Source organism: Bison bison, unplaced genomic scaffold (genome assembly GCF_000754665.1).
Source record: "Bison bison bison isolate TAMUID 2011002044 unplaced genomic scaffold, Bison_UMD1.0 scf7180017864213, whole genome shotgun sequence".
NCBI classification, from domain to species: Eukaryota; Metazoa; Chordata; class Mammalia; order Artiodactyla; family Bovidae; genus Bison; species Bison bison.
This window is the reverse complement of record NW_011494785.1, coordinates 9,341,775-9,363,675: the sequence shown is the minus strand read 5'-3', so window position 1 is coordinate 9,363,675 and position 21,901 is coordinate 9,341,775. Positions and strand designations below refer to the sequence as shown.

Sequence of the window (21,901 nt, the reverse complement as noted above, 5' to 3'; positions counted from 1 at the left end):
CTTTAGGATGGACTGATTGGATCTCCTTGCAGTCCAAGGGACTCTCAAGAGTCTTCTCTAACACCACAGTTCAAAAGCATCAATTCTTTGGCGCTCAGCTTTCTTCACAGTCCAACTCTCACATCCATACATGACCACAGGAAAAACCATAGCCTTGACTAGGTGGACCTTTGTTGGCAAAGTAGTGTCTCTGCTTTTGAACATGCTATCTAGGTTGGTCATAACTTTACTTCCAAGGAGTAAGCGTCTTTTAATTTCGTGGCTGCAGTCACCATCCGCAGTGATTTTGGAGCCCCCAAAAATAAAGTCTGACACTGTTTCCACTGTTTCGCCATCTATTTCCCATGAAGTGATGGGACCGGATGCCATGATCTTCGTTTTCTGAATGTTGAGCTTTAAGCCAACTTTTTCACTCTCCACTTTCACTTCCATCAAGAGGCTTTTGAGTTCCTCTTCACTTTCTGCCATAAGGGTGGTGTCATCTGCATATCTGAGGTTATTAATATTTCTCCCGGCAATCTTGATTCCAGTTTGTGTTTCTTCCAGTCCAGCGTTTCTCGTGATGTACTCTGCATATAAGTTAAATAAACAGGGTGACAATGTACAGCCTTGATGAACTCCTTTTCCTATTTGGAACCAGTCTGTTGTTCCATGTCCAGTTCTTACTGTTGCTTCCTGACCTGCATACAAATTTCTCAAGAGGCAGATCATTATGTTTTAAAAATTGTTAATACCTATTTATAAAAGAACATTGGAAAGTATGGAAAAAGAAAAATATTTACCCACAATCTTATATCTAGAGATATTACTACTTTGTTTCATTTATTTTTATTGTTTTTAATTTATGGCTGTGCTGAGTTGTCATTGCTGTATGGGCTTTTTCTCTAGTGTGGCGAGCAGGGGCTGCCCTCTGACTGCACTGTGCAGGCTCCTCTCTGCAGTGGCTTCTCTTGCTGCAGAGCGCAGGCTCTAGGGTGCTCGGGCTTCAGTAGTCACAGCTCCTGGGCTCTAGAGCACAGGCTCAGTAGTTGTGGCACACAACTATTAGTTGCTTGGCAGCATGTGAGATTTTTCCAGATCAGGGATCGAACTCATGTCTCCTGCATTGGCAGGAGGATCCTTTACCACTGAGTCACCAGGGAAGATCCTACTATTGTGTTTTAGATTATTTCCTTTGGAAGTCTTTATAAGGTATGTAACATAAGACTTTAAGACTTCACTATTTATCTATTTTTTAAAAATAATTTTATTTATTTGGGGGGTTCCTTGGTGGCTCAGATGGTAAAGAATCTGCCTGCAATGCAGGAGACCTGACTTCAGTTCCTAGGCCGGGAAGATCTCCCGCAGAAAGGAATGAGTACCCACTCCAGGATTCTTGCCTGGAGAATCCCATGGACAGAGGAGCCTGATGGGCTCCTCCCCAGTCCACAGGGTCACAAAGAGTTGGACACTGAGTGGCTGATCAGTGACAACTATTGTATTATCTGGTTGTACCGTTTATTTGCCCATTTACCTATTGAAGGACTTCCTGGTTACATCCACGTTTTGGCGATGATGAGTAAAGCTGTAAACATCCATGTGCAGGTTTCTGTGTGGACGTAAGTTTTCACTCCTTTGGATAAATCCCAAGGAGTACAGTTGCTGCATTGTTTGGGAAGGTGATGTTTAGTTTTGTAAGAAACTGCCAAACTCTCCTCCAAGTGACTGTTCTGTTTTTGCTCTCTCACCAGCAGTGTGTGAGAGCCCCTGTCACTCGACACCCTTGTCAGCATTTGGAGGTGTCAGTGTTCCTGATTTGGCCATTCTGATAGGCATGTAGTGGAGTCTTAGAGTTTTGATTTGCATTTTCCTAGTGACGTATGATATGGAGCAAGTTTTCATAAGCTGTGTATCTTCTTTGATGAGGAGTGTGTTAAGGTTTTTGCCCTACTTTTTAATTGGGTGTTCTTATGGCTGAGTTTTCAGTTCCTTGTATATTTTGAATGTTGTTGTCCAGTCGCTCAGTCGTGTCCGATTCTTTGCGACCTCGTGGACGGCAACACGCCAGGCCTCCCCTGTCCATCACCAACTCCAGAGCTTGCTCAAACTCATGTCTGTCGAGTCAGTGATGCCATCCAACCATCTCATCCTCTGTTGCACCCTTCTCTTCCTGCCCTCACTCTTTTGCAGCATCAGGGTCTTCTCCAGTGAATCAACTTTTCACATCAGGTGGCCAAAGTAATGGAGCTTCAGCATCAGTCCTTCCAATGAATATTCATGGTTGATTTCCTTTAGGATTGACTGGTTTGATATCCTTGCAGTCCAGGAGACTCTCAAGAGTCTTCTCCAGCACCACAGTTCAAAAACATTGATTCTTTGGTGCTCAGCCTTCTTTATGGTCCAACTCCCACATCCATACATGACTACTGGAAAAACCATAGATTTGACTAGATGGACCTTTCTTGGCAAAGTAATGTCTCTGCTTTTTAATATGCTGTCTAGGTTTGTCATAGCTTTTCTTCCAAGGAGCAAGCGTCTTTGAATTTCATGGCTGCAGTCACCATCTGCAGTGATTTTCAATTCAGTTCAGTCACTCAGTCATGCCTGACTCTTTGTGACCCCATGGACTGCAGCACACCAGGCTTCCCTGTCCATCACCAACTCCTAAAGCTTGCTCAAACTCATGTCCATTGAGTTGGTGATGCCATCCAACCATCTTATCCTCTGTCATCCCCTTCTCCTGCCTTCAGTCTGTCCCAGCATCAGGGTCTTTTCCAGTGAGTCCATTATTCGCAGCAGGTGGCCAAAGTATTGGAGCTGCAACTTCAACATTAATCCTTCTAATGAATATTCTGGACTGATTTCCTTTAGGGCAGACTAGTTGGATCTCCTTGCAGTCCAAAGGACTCTCAAGAGTCTTCTCCAACACCACAGCTCAAAAGCATCAATTCTTCAGCAGTGATTTTGGAGCCCCCCAAAATAAAATCTGTCATTGTTTCTCCATCTATTTTCTGTGAAGTGATGGGACCAGATGCCATGATCTTCATTTTTTGAATGTTGAGTTTTAAGCCAGCCTTTTCACTCTCCTCTTTAATCAAGACGCTCTTTAGTTCCTCTTTGCTTTCTGCCATAGGGTGGTATCATCTGCATATCTGAAGTTATTGATATTTCTCTTGGCAGTCTTGATTCCAGCTTGGGCTTCATCCAGCCCGGCATTTTGCATAATGTACTCTGCATAGAAGTTAAATAAGCAGGGTGACAATATACGTTCTTGATGTACTCCTTTCCCAATTTGGAATCAGTCTGTTGTTCCATGTCCAGTTCTAACTGTTGCTTCTTGACCTGCATACAGATTTCTCAGGAGGCAGGTAAGGTGGTCTGATGTTCCCATCTCTTTAAGAATTTTCCAGTTTGTTGTGATCCACACAGTCAAAAAGGCTTTAGCATAGTCAGTGAAGCAGAAGTAGATGTTTTTCTGAAATTCTTTTACAAATATTTTGTCCCATTTTCTCCCAGTCTGTGGCTTGTCTTCTAGTGCTCTTGCTATTGTCTTCCACAGGGCAGAATTTTTTATTTTTATTTAATGAAGTCCAGCTTTCTTTCTTTCATGGATCCTGTGTTTAATGTTGTATCTAAAAAGGCATCACCATGCCCAAGGTCATCTAGATTTTCTCCTATGTTGTCTTCCAGGAATTTTGTAGTTTTACATCTGGGTCTGTGATTCATTTTGAGTTAATGTGTCTAGACTCTTTTTCATGTGTAGACGCCCAGTTGTCCCAGCACTGTTTGTTCAGGGCGTCTGTCTGTGCTCCGGTGTAGTGCCTTTACTCGTTTGTCAAAAGTCAGTTGAGTATATTTATGGGGGTCTATTTCTGGGTCTCTGTTCTCTTCCATTGGTATATTTGTCTACTCTTTTGCGAATGCCATATTGTCTTTTTTTCTCTTCCAATTTTATTGAGTTTTATTTATCTCATAAGTGTAAGTTTGTACCTTTTGATCATCTTAATCCAATTCCCCATTCCATCCCCTGCCTCTGATACCTGACCTCTTTTTCTGTGAGTTTGATATTTGAAGTATAATTGACCTACAACACTATGTTAGTTCTTGTTACACAACGTAGTGATTCAGTATTTCTAAACATTTCAAAACGATCGCCGTGGTAAGTCTAGTTAAGATATGTCACCATACAAGATGCTACGTAGTTAGGGACTGTGTTCTCCACACTGTACATAGCCTTCTCTGTGTGTGTGAGTGTGTATTTAAGTTACTGATCTCTTAAGTTCAAACTTTCTTTACCAATCCTTCAGCACCCGCACCACGTTTACTGTTTTTAGCATCGTGTTTTACATCTTTGTGTTTCGTGTGTCCCTTAACTGCGTATTGTGGACATACATGATCCCGTGACTTTTGCCCACCAACCTCCTCGCTGTGGCGCCTTTACTAATTTTACTGTATGTTTGTCTTCACTAGTGAGATTTTTCCCTTTCATAATTTTCATGTTTCTATTTCTGGCCTTTTCTTTTTCACTTAGAAATGTCCCTTTAGCATTTCTTATAAAGCTGGTTTAGTGGTGCTAAACTCTTTTAGTTTTTGCTTGTCTTTAAAACTTTTGATCTCTACATAAAATCTGAACACAAGCTTTACCAGGTCATAAAGCTTTACCTACTTGGTTATAGGTTTATCCCTTTCATCACTTAAAATGTATCATGCCACTCCCTCCTGGCCTGCAGTTTCTACTGAAAGGTCCTTTGTGGGAGTTCCCTTGTACATAACTTGCTGCTTTCCCTTGCTGCATTTAACATTCTCTCTCTCTAATTTTTATGTCTTGGTGTGGTCCTCTTTGGGTTGATCCTGTTGGGGACTTCCTGTGCTTCCTGGACCTGGATGTCTATATCCTTCCTCAGGTTAGGGAGGTTTCCAGCTGTTGTGTCTTCAAATATGTTCTCTGCTCTCTCTCTCTCTCTCTCTCTCTTTTTCTGGGACCCCTATAATTTGAATGTTAATATGCTTGATGTTGTATCACAGGTCTCTTAAGCTGTCCTCATTTTTTTTTTATTCTTTCTTTTGTTCAGCTTGAGTGATTTCCATTACTTGTCTTCCAGTTCACTAATCTGTTCCTCTGTACCATTTAATATACTGTTGATTCCTTGTAGTGTATTTTCCATTTCATTTCCTGTGTTCTTCATCTCTGTTTGGTTTTTCTTTATCTTTCTAAACTTTCTATGAGAAACTTCTGTTCATCCAATCTTCTCCCAAATTCTCTGAACACTTCTACAGTCGTTACCTAGAACTCTCTATAGCGTAGCTTGCCTATTTCCCTTCACTCAGTTCTTCTTTGTCCCAACAGCACAGCCCCACTTGGTCATCAGAACTCTGGGGGTGCCCGCTACATGGGCTGTGTGGGTCCTACCGTTACGAGCATCTGATAGATATGGCTGGCCCACGTTCCAGTCAGTTGCCAGGCACTGACTTGCGTGGAGGATGCTGGCTGCTGGTGGGCAGGGTTGAACAGCAAGGCTGCTGACTGTCCTGGAGCTAGTGCTGGCCCATTGGTGGTTTGCGCTGGTTTCTGGAGTGGGTGGTTGCGGTGCTGGGCTGTTCCAGATATACTGGCCTGCAGGTGGGTGGGGCCAGCTCCAGCATAGCTAGAGTCTGGGGTGTCCCAAAAGTGGTGTTGGCCAGTAGTGAGACTGGCTAGATCCCGGGGCATCTGGCTAAGCGGCCCAGGGTGTGTTGGAGTTGTTGTCAGCCAGCTAGCAGGCAGGGTTGGGTCCTGGGGTCTCTAGCTGCAAGGCCAGGGGGTTCCAAGCTGGTGTTGGCCTGCTGGTGGGTGAGGCAGAGGCCTCAGGGATTCTAGGGCTAATGCTTGTTCCCTGCTGGGCGGAGCTGGGGGTCCCAGAGTTGGTGTTTCTCCTCACTGGTAGTGGGGAGGGAAATTTACATACGAGGCATGTCTTGGGCAGCTGCGTGACAAGGAGATCTCTGTACACCTGCCCGCTAGAATCTCAAGCATTTATATAGCGACCTTAACAGGGTATGGAGTCTCTAGTTGCCTGGGTTCAGTTCTTAGGTCAGGTGGTGGTCATGTCTTCTCAGTAACCTCCTCCAACATTCAGATAAGTTGGGAAGAACTGACATCTTTTTTTTACCCTAATAACTGTCATCTTGATAGTACTGAGCCTTCCTATCCATGAATATAGAATATCTATTTTTTATAGTTCTCGATTTCATTCATCAGAGTTTTGTGGGTTTCCTCATATAGATTTTGTATCTATTTTGTTAGATATATGCCTAAATATTTCTGTTTGGGGTGTTAATATAATGGTATTGCATTTTCAATTTCAGATTCCACTTGTTTACTGTCAGTATTAGGATAACAATTAATTTTGTATGTTAACTTTGTATCCTGCAGCCTTACTATAGTCATGTATTAGTTCCAGGAATTTTTTTTTTTTTTGGCTGATTTTTTTTTAAATTTTCTACATAGGTGATTGTGTCATCTATGAACAAAGACAGTTTTATGTCTTCCTTCCCAATCTATATACCTTTTATTTCCTTTTCTTGTATTATTGCATTAGCAAGGCCTTCCAGTATATTATTTGAAAAGGAGTGGTGAAGGGGGACATTGATGACTTGGACCTGATCTTTGTGGGAAAGCTTAGAATTTCTCACCATGAAATATGATGTTAGCTGTGAGTTTTTGTAGATACTCTTTATAAGGTTGACACCAAGTTCTTCTGTATTCCTAGTTTCCTGAGAGTTTTTATCATGAATAAGTATACTTATAGTGTAAGTATGCTTACAGTATAAGGTTTTATAAGGAATAGTGTTTGTCTGTGCCTTTTCTGCATCTACTGATATGGTCATATGATTTTGCTTTTTTAGTCCATTGGCATGGTGGACCCATCAGTTGATTTTTTAATGATATTAATACCTCAGATAGTATTCCACATAGTTGTGGTGTGTAATTCTTTTTATACTCCTTTAGATTTGATTTGCTAAGCAAGTTACATTTGACCTGAAGCATGAATTATTTGAATGAAGCAAGATTTGGAAGATCATTCTAGAGACAAAGACCTTTGAGGGCATAATAAGTTTGGCCTTTTCAACAGACAGAAAGGCCAGTGTGTCTGAAATGTGGTGAACAAAAGGGAGAATTGTAGAAGTTGAGGTTTGAGAAGTAGGTGAAGGTATGTATTGTAGAGCCTTGTAAGTGCCGTAATAAATAGTTTGGATTTTATTCTGATTGTAATAGGAAGCTGTTGGGGGATTTTAACTAGGTGAAATTTATATTGTTTTAAAAGATCACTCTGGTTATGTTAAGAAAACCCTGAAGGGATGCAATGGAGGAAGAAGGGCAGGTGGCTCAGATTCAGGTTGAGGCAGAGAAGATGGGGGTGATGATAGGGTCATTGGATAGGCTAACAGAATGTGTGTGATAAATTTGAAAGGGAAAGGGGTGAGGGTTAAATTTAGCTTCTTGGTCTGAGCAACTGAGTGGCCAGTGATGTCGTATACTAGGGTGGGGAATTAAGGAGGGAAAAGTTCTGGATGTGTTAAATGTGAGTTGCCCACAACACATCTTTTCCTCCTGGCTGGAGATACAATTTGGGTGTCAATCACAGTATATGTGATTTTAAAACTTGGCTGGAAAAATTTAATGTTATGAATTCTGATGCTCACAAAATTGATATATACATTTAATGCAACTCCACTAAACATTGTAGCAGATTTTCTGTGAGGTATCAGAATTAGATATAAAGTTATTTACAATTTTATATGAAAGAATAAATCTATAAGAATAGACAAGCTGAGTTAAAAAATAAAAAAGATATAATAAAAGAATAGTGAGGGGGAGGAGTGTTAATAGATGCTGCTGCTGCTGCTGCTAAGTCACTTCAGTCGTGTCCGACTCAGTGTGACCCCATAGACGGCAGCCCACCAGGCTCCCCCGTCCCCGGGATTCTCCAGACAAGAACACTGGAGTGGGTTGCCGTACTAGAACATACTAAAAGAATCACTCTAATAAATAGAATATGATTTTTCATGGGAATAGACAAAAAGTTCTGTGGGACATAATTGAGAATACAGATACAGGTATGACATAGAAATTTAATATATATTTAATATCTAAAAGAAATCATATACTTAACAAATGATGCTAGCTCAACTAGAATAAAATTGGGATAAAACTGAATTGAATTCTTTCTTATGCCACATATAAAAATAAATTCCTGATGGATTAAAGACATGAGTGAAAACAGTATTCCCTCTCAGTATCTCTTCAGTCAACGACTTAACCATGCTGCTACTGCTGCTGCTAAGTCACTTCAGTTGTGTCCGACTCTGTGTGTCCCCATAGACGGCAGCCCACTAGGCTCCTCTGTCCCTGGGATTCTCCAGGCAAGAATACTGGAGTGGGTTGCCATTTCCTTCTCCAGTGCATGAAAGTGAAAAGTGAAAGTGAAGTCGCTCAGTCGTGTCCGACTCTTAGTGACACCATGGACTGTGGCCCACCAGGTTCCTCCATCCATGGGATTTTCCAGGCAAGAGCACTGGAGTGGGGTGCCATCGCCTTCTCCGAGATGGCCCTTCAAATATTATACCACTTTTGTCATAAATGGACTAACAGAGATAATACTTCAACATTATGGCATCAGCAGAACACCATTTACTTGACACACTAGTTTTCAGTCAGAGAGGGCATGATGTATAATAGATTTGAATCGTGCATCTTATTTGGATGAACCCAAATATTTGCCTTGCATACACCCATCACAGAAGGATGGAGTATTTTCTACATATTTTCAATCTCATACACATGTATTATTTACACATTTTGAAATGTTCTAATTTCTTTTTATGTTTATCTAAAGGTGCTTTCCGGAGAAGGCAATGGCACCCCACTCCAGTACTCTTGCCTGGAAAATCCCATGGATGGAGGAGCCTGGTGGGCTGCCGTCTGTGGGGTTGCACAGAGTCGGACACGACTGAAGCGACTTAGCGGCAGCAAAGGTGCTTTCTGGGCAATTTGTGGGTGTTTTTAACTTTTTTTTTGGAGTGTAGTTGATGAACAGTGTTGTGTTAGTCTCAGGTGTACAGTGAAGTGACTTAGTTGATGGGTTGACCAAAAAGTTCAATGCATAGGAAACCCCAGACAGCTTTTTGGCCAACCCAATATATACATACGTGTGTATCCATTCTTTTTCAAAAATTCTTTTCCCATTTAGGTTGTTACAAATATTGAGCAGAGTTCCCTGTGTAGGGCCTTGCTGGTTATCCGTTTAAAATATGTGTACAATCCCAAACTCCCTACCTATCCTTTCCTTCCACCCTTCCCCCTGGTTACCATGAGTTCATTCTCTAAGTCTCTGACTCTGTTTCTTTTCTGTAAATAAGTTCATTTGTATAATTTCTTTTTAGATTCTGCATTATAAGTGATATTGTATGACCTTTCTTTGTCGGACTTACTTCACTTAGTATCTCCAGGTCCATCCAGTGCGTGCGTGTGGGCTAAGTCACTTCAGTTGTGTCCAACTCTTTGTGACCCCATGGACTATACAGTCCATGGAATTCTCCAGGCCAGCATACTGGAATGGGTGGCTGACTCAGTATATATAAATATAGATAGATACCATATTTTCTTTTGGAGAAGGCAATGGCACCCCACTCCAGTACTCTTGCCTGGAAGATCCCATGGGTGGAGGAGCCTGCTGGTGGGCTGCCATCTATGGGGTCACACAGCTTCAGACACGACTGAAGCGACTTAAGCGTTAGCATATCTTCTTTATCCATTTCTCTGTCAGTGGACATTTAGGTTGCTTGCATGACTTGGCTGTCGTAAACAGTGCTGCAGTGCACATGTGGGTGCGTGTATCCTCTCAGACCATGTCCTTCTCTGGATATATGCCTGTGAGTGGGATTGCAGGATCATTTGGTGGCTCTATTTTTTAGTTTTTTTCAACCGTAGTACTGTTCTTCGCAGTAGCTGTACCAGTTAACATTTTCACTAACAGTATAAGAGGATTCTCTTCTCTCCACACCCTCTCTAGTGTTTATTGTTTGTAGATTTTTTAATGATGGCCATTTTGACTAGTGTTAGGTGATATTGTATAAAATTTTTGATTTTCATTTCTCTAATAATTAGAGATGTTGAACATCTTTTCACGCACCTCTTGGCCATCTGTATGTCTGCTTGGAGAAATGTCTGTGTAGGTCTTCGGCCCTTTGTTTTAGATTGGGTTGTTTGTTTTGATGATATTAAGCCACATGAGCTGTTTGTAAATTTTGGAGACTAGTCCACTGTTGGTCACATCATTTGCAAATATTTTCTCCTATTTTGTGGGTTGTCTTTTTGTTTTCTTTATGGTTTACTTTGCTGTACAAAAGCTTTTGAGTTTATTTAGGTCCCATTTGTTTATTTGTTTTTATTTCCGTTACTCTGGGAGATGGATTGACAAAGATAGTGCTGTGATTTATGGCAAAGAGTGTTCTGTCTGTGTTTTCCCTCTATGAGTGTTACAGTGTCCAGTCTTACATTTAGGTTGTTAATCCATTTTGAACTTATTTTTGTGATGATGTTAAAGAATGTTCTAATTTCATTTTTTTAAAAGGTAGCTGTCCAGTTTTACCAGACCATTTATTGAAGAGACTCTCCATCATTGTACAGTCTCGCTCCTGTGTTGATTAATTTACCAGAGATATGTAGGTTTATTTCTGGGCTTTCAACCCTGTTCCATTCACCTGTGTTTCTGTTTTTGTGCCAGTACCACACTGTTGATGACTGTAACTTTGTAGTAAAGTCTGAAGTCAGGGAGCTTGATTCCTCCAGCTCTGTTTCTCTTTCTCAAGATTGTTTTGGCTTTTTGGGGTCTTTTATGTCTCCATATAAAGTTTAATTTTTTTAGTTCTAGTTCTGTGAAAAATATCATTGGTAATTTGATAGGGATTGCATTGAATCTGTAGATTGCCATGTGTAGTATAGTCATTTTTAACATTTAATATTCGAATCTAAGAACATGCTGTCTATCTGTGTCATCATTTTTTTTTTCTGTCAGAGTCTTATAGTTTTTGGAGCACAGGTCTTTTGTCTCTGTATACATTTATTCCTGGGTTCTTTATTCTTTTTAAAAAAACATTTGTGTATGTATTTATGATTGTGTCGGGTCTTAGCTGTGGCACGTGAGACCTTTCATTGCAGCGTGCAGGCTTCTCTCTGGTTGTGCCGCGCAGGCTCCACAGCGCCCCGGCATGGTTTGCGGCGCGCAGGCTCTTGTGACGCGCCCAGGTTTAACGGTTGTGGTGCTAGCATGTGGGATCTTAGTCCCCCCACCAGAGATCAAGCCCATGTCCTCTGCACTGGCAGGCGGATGCTTAACCACTGGGCCACCAGGGAAGTCCCAGAAGAGGTTGGGTTTTTGTCAAATGTTTTTTCTGCATCTAATGAAATGAATGTGTATGGGAGTTTGGGTGTCCTTTATTTATTGATTTATTGATTTTTATTTATTGATGTACTATATTGGTTTTAATTAGAACAAGACTTGTTGAAAGAAGCTTCCATTCCCGCTTATCTTTCCTCTCAGTAGTTTCTCACTTAGTGCTCCTTGACTCGATGATACCGTCCCTGACCATCCAGCTGCCCACCAGAAACCAAGCGTTGTCTTAGACTGTTCCCTTTCCCCTACTCAGTACGTCAAATCTGTTGATTCTGTTTTTGGCCTCCTAACTTTTCCCTCTTCCCTCCTAACTTCCCTCTTGGAAGTTCATCTTCCACCCTGATGCCAGGAGTGATTTTGTTTCTCCCAAAGAGGAAGCTAATCATCTAAATACACTTGTAGAAAAATTTATGAAGTAGAAATTTATATTCATTCTCTGCCTTCTGCTGATGTGTGTAAAGCACTATCAACTGTTTGGCCCTTGTCTTATCTTTAAAGACTTATAGACTACTTTCTGTGAATTATGAGTGACTTTTCTGTTTTTTTTAAATGGGATTTGTAATTTTATGTTATCATAGGAGTTGCTTGAACACTAAGAATTTGTCTAACTTTTATACAGTGAAAGAGTAAATGGGAGAGAGAGCTTAAAAGAAGGTTAATACCAAATAAGAAAATGGCAAGTGGTAGGGTTGATACTAATTCATTTCTGTGGTTCAGTCGAGTACTTGTGAGAATTCTTTTTTTTTTTTTTTTGATAAGTTTACACACACTGCGTCATATAACAGGATTATAAAGCCTGTCGTAACTGCTTATCACATGTACCATTGAAGTAACTCTTAGCATGGGTTTTTATGGAAGTTATTTTAAATCCAAATTATTTTAAGTAGATAAATAATGAAAGTCTTAATTTTTACATTGATATAACAGCTCCATAAGCAGTTTTAAATCTGTTTATTTATGATTGATTTTGCAGCCTTGCATTGCACCCTGAACGAGCACTGGTAGCAACAGGACAAGTTGGGAAAGAGCCTTATATCTGTGTCTGGGATTCATACACTGTGCAGACTGTGTCAGTTCTGAAGGACGTTCATACACATGGTATAGCTTGCTTAGCATTCGACTTAGATGGGCAGGTATGTTAAAATTTTTTCTCTTTTTCTAAGCTGTGTTTTTAAAATGTGTATTATAAATTATTGTAAACCTGTAGATATTAAATTGGAAAGCAATTGACAAAAAGCATTTGTTCAAGGTGGATGTGGGTAGATGGGGTGGGTGGTAGATATATATAAGAAAAATAAGAATAAGGAGTTTTTATTTCACTGTATGAAGAACTTTTCAGCTGAATTAATTTGTACTATAAAGGCCTAAGTGATTCTGAGTCAGTGGAACATTACCTGGTTGTTCTAGAAAATTTTACATATGACTCTTTTCCAGGTATTAAAAGATAAGAAGGTATCTTAGAAAAATTTATGTTTCTCTAAGAGCTATAACCATTTTAATTTTTAATTATTTATATATTTCTATTAAAATTATATTTTTAGTTGAAAACAATGAGGTAGTTCTTATATGAGCTATTTTATATAAAGTCAAGTTTCATAGCAAAAGTTCATAATCATCATTCTACTTACTAATCAGTTCCAAAATTACTGTTTACTTCTAGTCAGTGATTTTTAAAACACTAAGCCAACAGCTGTTTTGTGGTACTTTCATGGAACTTGTTATACCTAACACTTAGTTAAGAAGTGGTAAGAAGTTAGTTTTTGCAGATTTAGTTAATTTATAATCTTTAAAAGTTTTACAGTGAAATTAAACTTTAAAAATCATTTTAACTTTTAGAAGAATTTTAGTTGTCTGCTTTTTAATTCTTAAAATTAATTTTTTACATCTGTATTTCACAGAAACACATTACATTTTGCTTGAGTCACTTGGTAGCCAGTAGGTATTTTAATATATAACTCTGAGGAATAGCTTCTTTGAGTAGCATAGATTAATATGACTTTCTGATAAGAGTCTGGTAAGAGATCTATGAAATCTATGAAGATGTAACTTGAACTTCTCATTTGCAGAAAAATGTGCTTCTAGGTTTAGAATCACTGGGTAGCAGTGACTGGCAATTCCAGAACCTTAATTCATGTCCTATTTTGCTATTATTGTCAGTTCCCTTAATGTCCTCATATCAGAATTTCATTTTCCTTCTTGAAAGGAAGAAAATAATATTCTCTCCTTACTTTGCAAGAGATTGTCTTATGAAACAAACCAACAAAAGTTGTTTTTTAAATCATTTTCCAGAAGTATTATGATATCTAAGATGGTTTAACTATACTTGTATACTTCAAATATAGATTTTTTTTTCTTAATTTTAAAATTACCCTTTCTAAATGTATTGCGGTGCTGAGGAATTTCTCTTATATGAAATGAGAAATGATGCCAGGAGCTTTTACTAACTGAAAGCTTTATTTAATTTTGCTTGTTTTAAGTAATTTATAAGAAACATCTTGGGTACATGCATTTGATTATCACAGATCTTCATAAGAACATGTTACTTAAAAATGTAAGCTTATAAAATCATAGCTAAAAGTTATTGAGCACATACTAATTGCCAGGCATTGTGCTAAGCTTACATTATCTCATTTAATCCTCACAACAATCCTATGAAATAGATATTATTATTATCTCTATTTTACAGATAAAGAAACTGAGACTTAGAGAGGTTAAATAACTTGCCCCAGGTTACACAGCTAGTAAATGGAGCCAGAGCGGGAACCCAGGTCAGTCATACTCCAAAGCTCATGTTTTTAACCCCAATACCCTACTGCCTCCCAAACATGGAACTAAGGAGGTGATTATTTATATTTCAGGAGGAATTCATTCATCTTAAGTACAGTAGAAACTCGTAAGGAACTGTGATCAATTGAAAATTAAGAGTATTTCTGAAATTATGCTAATCAGAAGATGCTTTAGTTAAGAAATTTGAGAACATATTATCCACTAATATCTGTAACTGTTTGTGAAATACCAATTAGGAAATACTAATTTTTGAATTTTTTACTAGATTTGAAACTGTAAGTGATCAATTAAGATTTATCCAGTGAATGAGTCTTCCTGTTAGTAGTATGCTGAATTTTCTTTTTTTCCTAGCTGTTTTTTTCTAAATGGATTGACTATCCATGCTAATACTGGAAGTCTGTCTTATTGGGAATAATCAGGGCATGAGAAGGCTATATAAATTCACATCAAACAGAGATTAAAATTTCATAGTAAATGAGAGAGAGGAGATATGAGGAAGGCATTAATCCTTTTATCTTGAAAATACAACCATAATCTATAAAAGCCATTCACATAATTAACAAAATCTAAGTTATAGTTAAAACTCTGCCAATTTATAGTATGAACTAAGAATAAAATGTTAATTTTTAACCTGATTTTGTCAGTTTTATGCTGATATAAAGTAAAATGCTTTACTTTGCCTTTTACCTTTGATTTTTGACACATGACTATGAAGAGAGTCTTTTTGCAAAAATATTAAAGGAATTCAATGATTTTATTCCTAGGGCCTTTTAGTAGTCTCTTAACATCTAGCCATATCTGAAGTGCCTATTGTATTGTTTTTGAGTTTTCATCTCTTCTGTTGCTTGCCAGATCCTGATTTCTTGCGGCTTTCTATATGATTTGACCAATGTTTACTCTGTTGAGTCCTACATATTTTGCACAATTTGTGATTTTTACTTTGTGACATCTGTAACAACTAGTCCTCACTCAATATTGAAATCACAAGGACCCCCCACCCAATACTAGACTCTTTTAAGTTTAATTACCTACTGTGTGAGTGTGTTTCACACTTGCAGAAACTTGTGGAATGCATCTAGTTGTGCCTATTGCGATGTTTTTCTCATCTGAGTGTTTAGTGTGCTAGAACTTTTTAATGAATACAGCTGACCACTGAACGATGCAGGGCTTAACATACATAAAACTTGTGGTTGGCCCTCTGTGTACACGGTGCCTCTGCCTCTGTGGACTCAGCCAGCTGCAGACGCGCAGTGCTGCAGGGTTCACTGTTGAAGAGCACCCGAGGGTAAGTGAAGCCAGCAACTTCAAAGCTTTACTTCTGGGTTAACTAAGGACACAACCAAGACTTTCTTTGGAAATAGGATCAGGAAGGAATTTGGGAAGCTGGATAGAGGCTTCTTTATCTGTTTTTTCCTCCCTGTTACTTCTTTGTTGTTCTGTTGCTCAGTCGTGTCCGACTCTCTGAGAACCCATGGACTGCAGCACGCCAGGCCTCCCTGTCCTTCACCATCTACCGGAACTTGCTCAGACTTGTATCTATTGAGTTGGTGATGCCATCCAACCATCTCATCCTCTGTCATCCCCTTCTCCGTTTGCCTTCAATCTTTCCCAGCATCAGGGTCTTTACCAGTGAGTCAGCTCTTCACATCACATGGCCAAAGTATTGGAGCTTCAGCTTCAGCATCAGTCCTTCCAATGAATATTCAGGACTGATTTCCTTTAGGATTGACTGGTTTGACCTCCTTGCAGTCCAAGGGACTCTCAAAGTCTTCTCCAGCATCACAGTTCAAAGCATCAATTCTTCGGCACTCAGCCAACTCTCACATCCATAAATGACTAATAGAAAAACCATAGCTTTGACTAGACATATCTTTGTTGGCAAAGTAATGTCTCTGCTTTTTAACATGCTGTCTAGATTTGTCATGGCTGTTCTTCCACGTTGCAAGTGTCTTTGAATTTCATGGCTGCAGTCACCATCTGCAGTGATTTTGGAGCCCCCAAAAATAAAGTCTGTCACTGTTTCCGTTGTTTCCCCGTCTATTTGCCATGAAGTGATGGGACCAGATGCTATGATCTTAGCTTTTTGAATGTTGAGTTTTAAGCCAAATTTTTCACTCTCCTCTTTCACTTTCATCAAGAGGCTATTTAGTTCCTCTTCGCTTTCTGCCATAAGGGTCGTGTCATCTGCATATCTGAGGTTATTGATATTTCTCCCGGCAATCTTGATTCCAGCTTGTTCCTCATCCAGCCTGGCATTTCGCATGATGTACTCTGCATAGGAGTTAAATAAGCAGGGTGACAATATACAGCCTTGACGTACTCCTTTCCCAATTTGGGACCAGTGCATTGTTCCCTGTCCACTTCTTGACCTGCATACAGATTTCTCAGGAGGTGGGTACGGTGGTCTGGTATTCCCATCTCTAAGAATTTTCCAGCTTGTTGTGATCCACACAGTCAAAGGCTTTAGTGTAGTCAGTAAAGCAGAAGTAGATGTTTTTCTGGAATTCTCTTGCTTTTTCTATGATCCAGCAGATGTTGGCAATTTGATATCTGATTCCTCTGCCTTTTCTAAATCCAGCTTGAACATCTGGAAGCTCTCAGTTCACATACTGTTGAAGCCTAACTTGGAGAATTTTGAGCATTACTTTGCTAGCATGTGAAATGATTGCAATTGTGTGGTAGTTTGAATATTCTTTGGTACTGCCTTTGGAATTGGAATGAAAACTGACCTTTTCCTGTCCTGTGACCACAGCTGAGTTTTCCAAATTTGCTAGCATATTGAGTGCAGCACTTTCACAGCATCGTCTTTTAGGATTTGAAATAGCTCATCTGGAATTCCATCACCTCCACTAGCTTTGTGCATAGTGATGCTTCCTAAGGCCCACTTGACTTCACATTCCAGGATGTCTGGCTCTAGGTGAGTGATCACACCATCGTGATTATCTGAGTCATGAAGATCTTTTTTGTATAGTTCTTCTGTGTATTCTTGTGTAACCTCTTAATATCTTCTACTTCTGTTAGGTCCACACCATTTCTGTCCTTTACTGTGCCCATCTTTGCATGAAATGTTCCCTTGGTATCTCTAATTTTCTTGTAGAGATCTCTAGTCTTTCCCATTCTATTGTTTTCCTCTATTTCTTCCCTTGATCACTTTGGAAGGCTTTCTATCTCTCCTTGCTATTCTTTGGAACTCTGCATTCAGGCAGTATATCTTTCCTTTTCTCCTTTGCCTTTCACTTCTCTTCCTTTCTCAGCTATATGTAAGACCTCCTCAGACAGCCATTTTGCCTTTTTTGCATTGCTTTTTCTTGGGGATGGTTTTGATCACCACCTCCTATACAGTGTTATGAACCTCTGTCCATAGTTCTTCAGGTACTCTTATCAGACCTGATTCCTTGAATCTATTTGTCACTTCCACTGTATAATCATAAGGGATTTGATTTATGAATGGCCTAGTGGTTTTCCCTGCTTTCTTCAATTTAGTCTGAATTTTGCAATAAGGAATTTATGATCTGAGCCACAGTCAGCTCCTGGTCTTGTTTTGCTGACTATATAGAGCTTCTCCATCTTCGACTGCAAAGAATATAATCAGTATGATTTTGATGTTGACCATCTGGTGATGTCCATGTTTAGAGTCATCTCTTGTGTTGTTGGAAAAGGGTGTTTGCACACCAGTGCATTCTCTTGGCAAAACTCTGTTAGCCTTTGCCCTGCTTCATATTGTACTCTAAGGCCAACCTTGCCTGTTACTCCAGGTATCTCTTGACTTCCTACTTTTGCATTCCAGTCCCCTATGATGAAAAGAACATCTTTTTTTTGGTGTTAGTTCTGGAAGGTCTCGTAGGTAGGTCTTCATAGAACTGTTTAACTTCAGTTTCTTCAGCGTTAGTGGTTGAGGCATAGACTTGGATTACTGTGATATTGAATGGTTGGCCTTGTCATTTTTTTGATTGCACCCAAGTACTGCATTTTGGACTCTTTGTTGACTATGAGGGCTACTCCATTTCTTCTAAGGGATTCTTGTCTGCAGTAGTAGATATAATGCTAAATCACTTCAGTTGTGTCTGACTCTTGGTGATCCCATGGATGGCTGCCCGCCTGGCTCCCCTGTCCATGGGATTCTCCAGGCAAGAATACTGGAGTGGTATTCTTTCTTCAAGTAGGTATAATGGTCATCTGAATTAAATTTGCCCATTCCAGTTCATTTAGTTCACTGATTCCTAAAATGTCGATGCTCACCCTTGTTCTTAGTTATCTTGAAAGGAGCTGTTCCTTCTGTCTGCTTCTTAAATATCAGTGTTCCTGCTCATATAGCTTTCTTTCCCTTCATCCCCTCACTTTAGTTATTCTCTTTCGGGATTATGACATCTATGACTTTAACTCCTGTATCAATTAACAGTGGCCCCAGCTTCTCTCCACAACTCCATATGATGCAGTGATTTAGTCACTTAAGTCATGTCCGATTCTTGTGACCCTATGGACTGTAGCCTGCCAGGCACCTCTGTCTTTGGGATTTTCCAGGCAAGAGTACTGGAGTGGGTTGCCATTTCCTTCTCCAACTCCATATAGCCTCCTTGAATGTCACATAGATATACCATTTATTACATGTTTAAAACTGAATTCTCTTTATTCTAACTCATAAAGAAACAAAACTTATTCTTTCTCCTGTTCTGGCTACCTCTCTAGTCTTGTCTCCTGCTACTTCGCAGCAGGCAGCTCTTCCCCTCAGCCATGTCAAAGTACTAGCTCTTTCCTGAAAGCACCATTATCTATCTCATCTTGGTATACTTTGGTCTGAAATACATTTTGTTTTACTTTTGTGCCCAAAATATGGTTGAAGCATTACTTTTACTGGAAAACTTTATCCACACCTGTGAGAAAGGATGATAAGGTACAAAATTATAGAAATCTAAGACGGCAGTATTTGCTTGGTTGTTTCTGCCTTTTCCTCTCTACTGTTGCTTAATCTGTGGTTGCTGTTGCTGCTGCTGCTAAGTCGCTTCAGTCATGTCTGACTCTGTGCGACCCCACAGACGGCAGCCCACCAGGCTCCTCTGTCCCTGGGATTCTCCAGGCAAGAACACTGGCGTGGGTTGCCATTTCCTTCTCCAATGTATGAGAGTGAAAAGTGAAAGTGAAGTCACTCAGTCATGTCCAATTCTTTGCAACCCCATGAACTGCGGCCCACCAGGCTTCTCCATCCATGGCATTTTCCAGGCAAGAGTACTGGAGTGGGGTGCCATCTGTGGTTAGGGAGGTTGATTTGGGCCATGCAGTGTTTATCAGGGCCACAGAGGAAGTGCTCCCAGGTCTACTTTGTCACTGCCTGGACAGAGCTAGATGCTCTGGGGCCCTGCTGAGAGGTACGTGCGTGCTCAGTCACCAGTCGTGTCTGACTCTTTTCGACCCCATGGACTGTAGCCCGCCAGGCTCCTCTGTCCATGGGATTTTCCAGGCAAGAGTAGTGGGGTGGGCTGCCACGTCCTTCCTTCTCCAGGGCATTGTCCCAACCCAGAGATCGAACCCAAATCTCTGGCATCTCCTGAGTTGGCAGGTGGATTCTTTACCACTGAGCCACTTGGGAAGCCTGGAGTTTTAAAGTTAACAGTTGTGGTTCACTGTGTGTGATCAGCTTGGCCAGAGAGAAGAGGCACTGATCAGATGCCCACTGCCCTGCTGACTGTTCCTCGCTTTATACTTGTCTTGTAAAATTGTAATCTTTGCACAGTGTGCCATAGCAAGAGGTAGATATTTTTGTTTTAGCTCAACATATGCAGGTACTCTCTAGTTCCCAAATACTAAGGGCTCTTCAGAGGAGCGAGTTGTCTCTTCTAGTCACTTGGAATTCCTGCTACTGTGACTTGATGGAGAGCCAGAGACAAACTGTACTCTGTTATCTTTTTATGAAAGACATTCATTCTCTCCATTTAGGGACTTAAATAATAATCCTGCTTTGCAGAAACTTTCTAACTAGGTACTCAATGGCATGTCTCATTCAGATGGGTAGAAGGCATGGGTTCTTAAAGTTAATTATGGTTATGGTAAAAATAATGATGATGATAGCAAACATTTATATAACATTAAGCATATGCCAAGCACTCTTCTAACTCATCTATATGTGTTAATTCTCATATTAACCCTAAGGTTTTATTCTATTCTCCTCACTTAAGAGGAACCTAAGGTACAGAGAGGCTAAGTAATTGCTCAGATTACTTGCTATTGGGAATCCAGTCAGGGACAGAGGTGGAACTGGCGTTTAAACCTGGGCAGACTCTGTGCTCTAAACCTGGGACCGGCAAAGCTGTCTAGAACAAGTCAGTAAATATTTTAAGCTTGTGAGCCTACGGTCTCTCTCACAGCTACTCCAGCTCCGCGTTAGAATGAAAGCCGTCATAGACAGCTTATAAAGGAATAGGTGTGGCTGTGTTCCAGTAAAACTTTGTTTATTAAAACAGGGTGCAGGTCTGAGGATTGTAATATTCCTACCCCTGCTTTTAAACCAGTGTTTTTCAAAGTATGTGTTGTGGCTTTGTCCCTGTGATTTTTTTCCTTTAACCCTTCAGTTACTTAGAATTGTATTGATGGTTACCAGATATTTGGAGTATTTTCTGTGTAACTTTCTGTCATTCTGATTGAATTTTGTCTTTGAATTATGTCAGAGAACATACTGTGTATTTTAATTTTTTTAAATTTATTTAGGCTTATTTTGTAATTCAAAATTTTGTTACTTTCATGTGGTTTCCTGTGCACTTTAAAAGTATGTATTCTGCTGTTTCTTTTTTTCCTTCTGTTTGTTGTGCTATTGTTGTCATTTATTTTATAGCTTTCATTTTCATTCATTTTACATGCTCTGTAAACTCTATAATAGCTGTTATTATGTTTGCCTTAAACAGTTTTCAAAGAAAATTAAAAATAAGAAAAATCTTTTTTATTTACCATTTGGGTACTCTTCATTCATATATGTAAATTAAGTCTCTCTTTGGTATCATTTTCTTTCTGCCTGAAGAAACTTCCATTATCATACCTTATAGTGCAACTTTGTTGATGATGGATTTTTTCAAAATAAAGTCAAAAAATACTTTATTTTGACCCAAGTTTTGAATATTTTTGGTAGGTATATAAGTCTGTGTTGATGTTTTTTCCCCTTCAGCACTTTAGCGAGGCTATTAATTGTGATTTGATGTGCATAACATCAGATGAGAAGCCTAGGGTAATTTTTAAATCTTTGTTTCTACACACCAAAATTGTCTGTCTTTTTTGGCCACTGGTTCAACAGTTTGATGACCGTGTGTGTTAATGTGTTTTTTCTGTGTGTGAGATTATTCTGCTTGAATCTTGAGTATCTCGGATTTGTGGATTTGTATTTTTTTTAATCAAATGTAGGATGTTTTGCGGAGAAGGCAATGGCAACCCACTCCAGTGTTCTTGCCTGGAGAATCCCAGGGACGGGGGAGCCTGGTGGGCTGCCGTCTATGGGGTCTCACAGAGTTGGACACGACTGAAGCGACTTAGCAGCAGCAGGATGTTTTGGCCATTATTTCTTCATTTTTGTTTTTGTTTTCTTTCATCTTTTTTTCTTCTTTTGTTGTCATAGTTACCTGTATATTATACCACTTGAAATTTTCTAAAGATGATGAGGCTCTGTTAATTTTTTTCCTTTGCCTTTCTGTGCTTTATTTTTGATAGTTTCTGTTGCTATG

At 39.7% G+C, this 21,901-nt stretch overlaps 1 protein-coding gene across 1 annotated transcript in view; it reads left to right on the top strand.

Moving 5' to 3' along the window:
- Positions 1-21,901, top strand: part of EML5 (echinoderm microtubule associated protein like 5) — a 170,184-nt gene that overhangs the window by 24,107 nt on the left and 124,176 nt on the right. Inside the window, exon 3 of the mRNA XM_010845237.1 lies at positions 12,388-12,547. Within this exon, the coding sequence (XP_010843539.1) occupies positions 12,388-12,547 (160 nt within the window). The remainder of the gene's footprint in view (positions 1-12,387; positions 12,548-21,901) is intronic.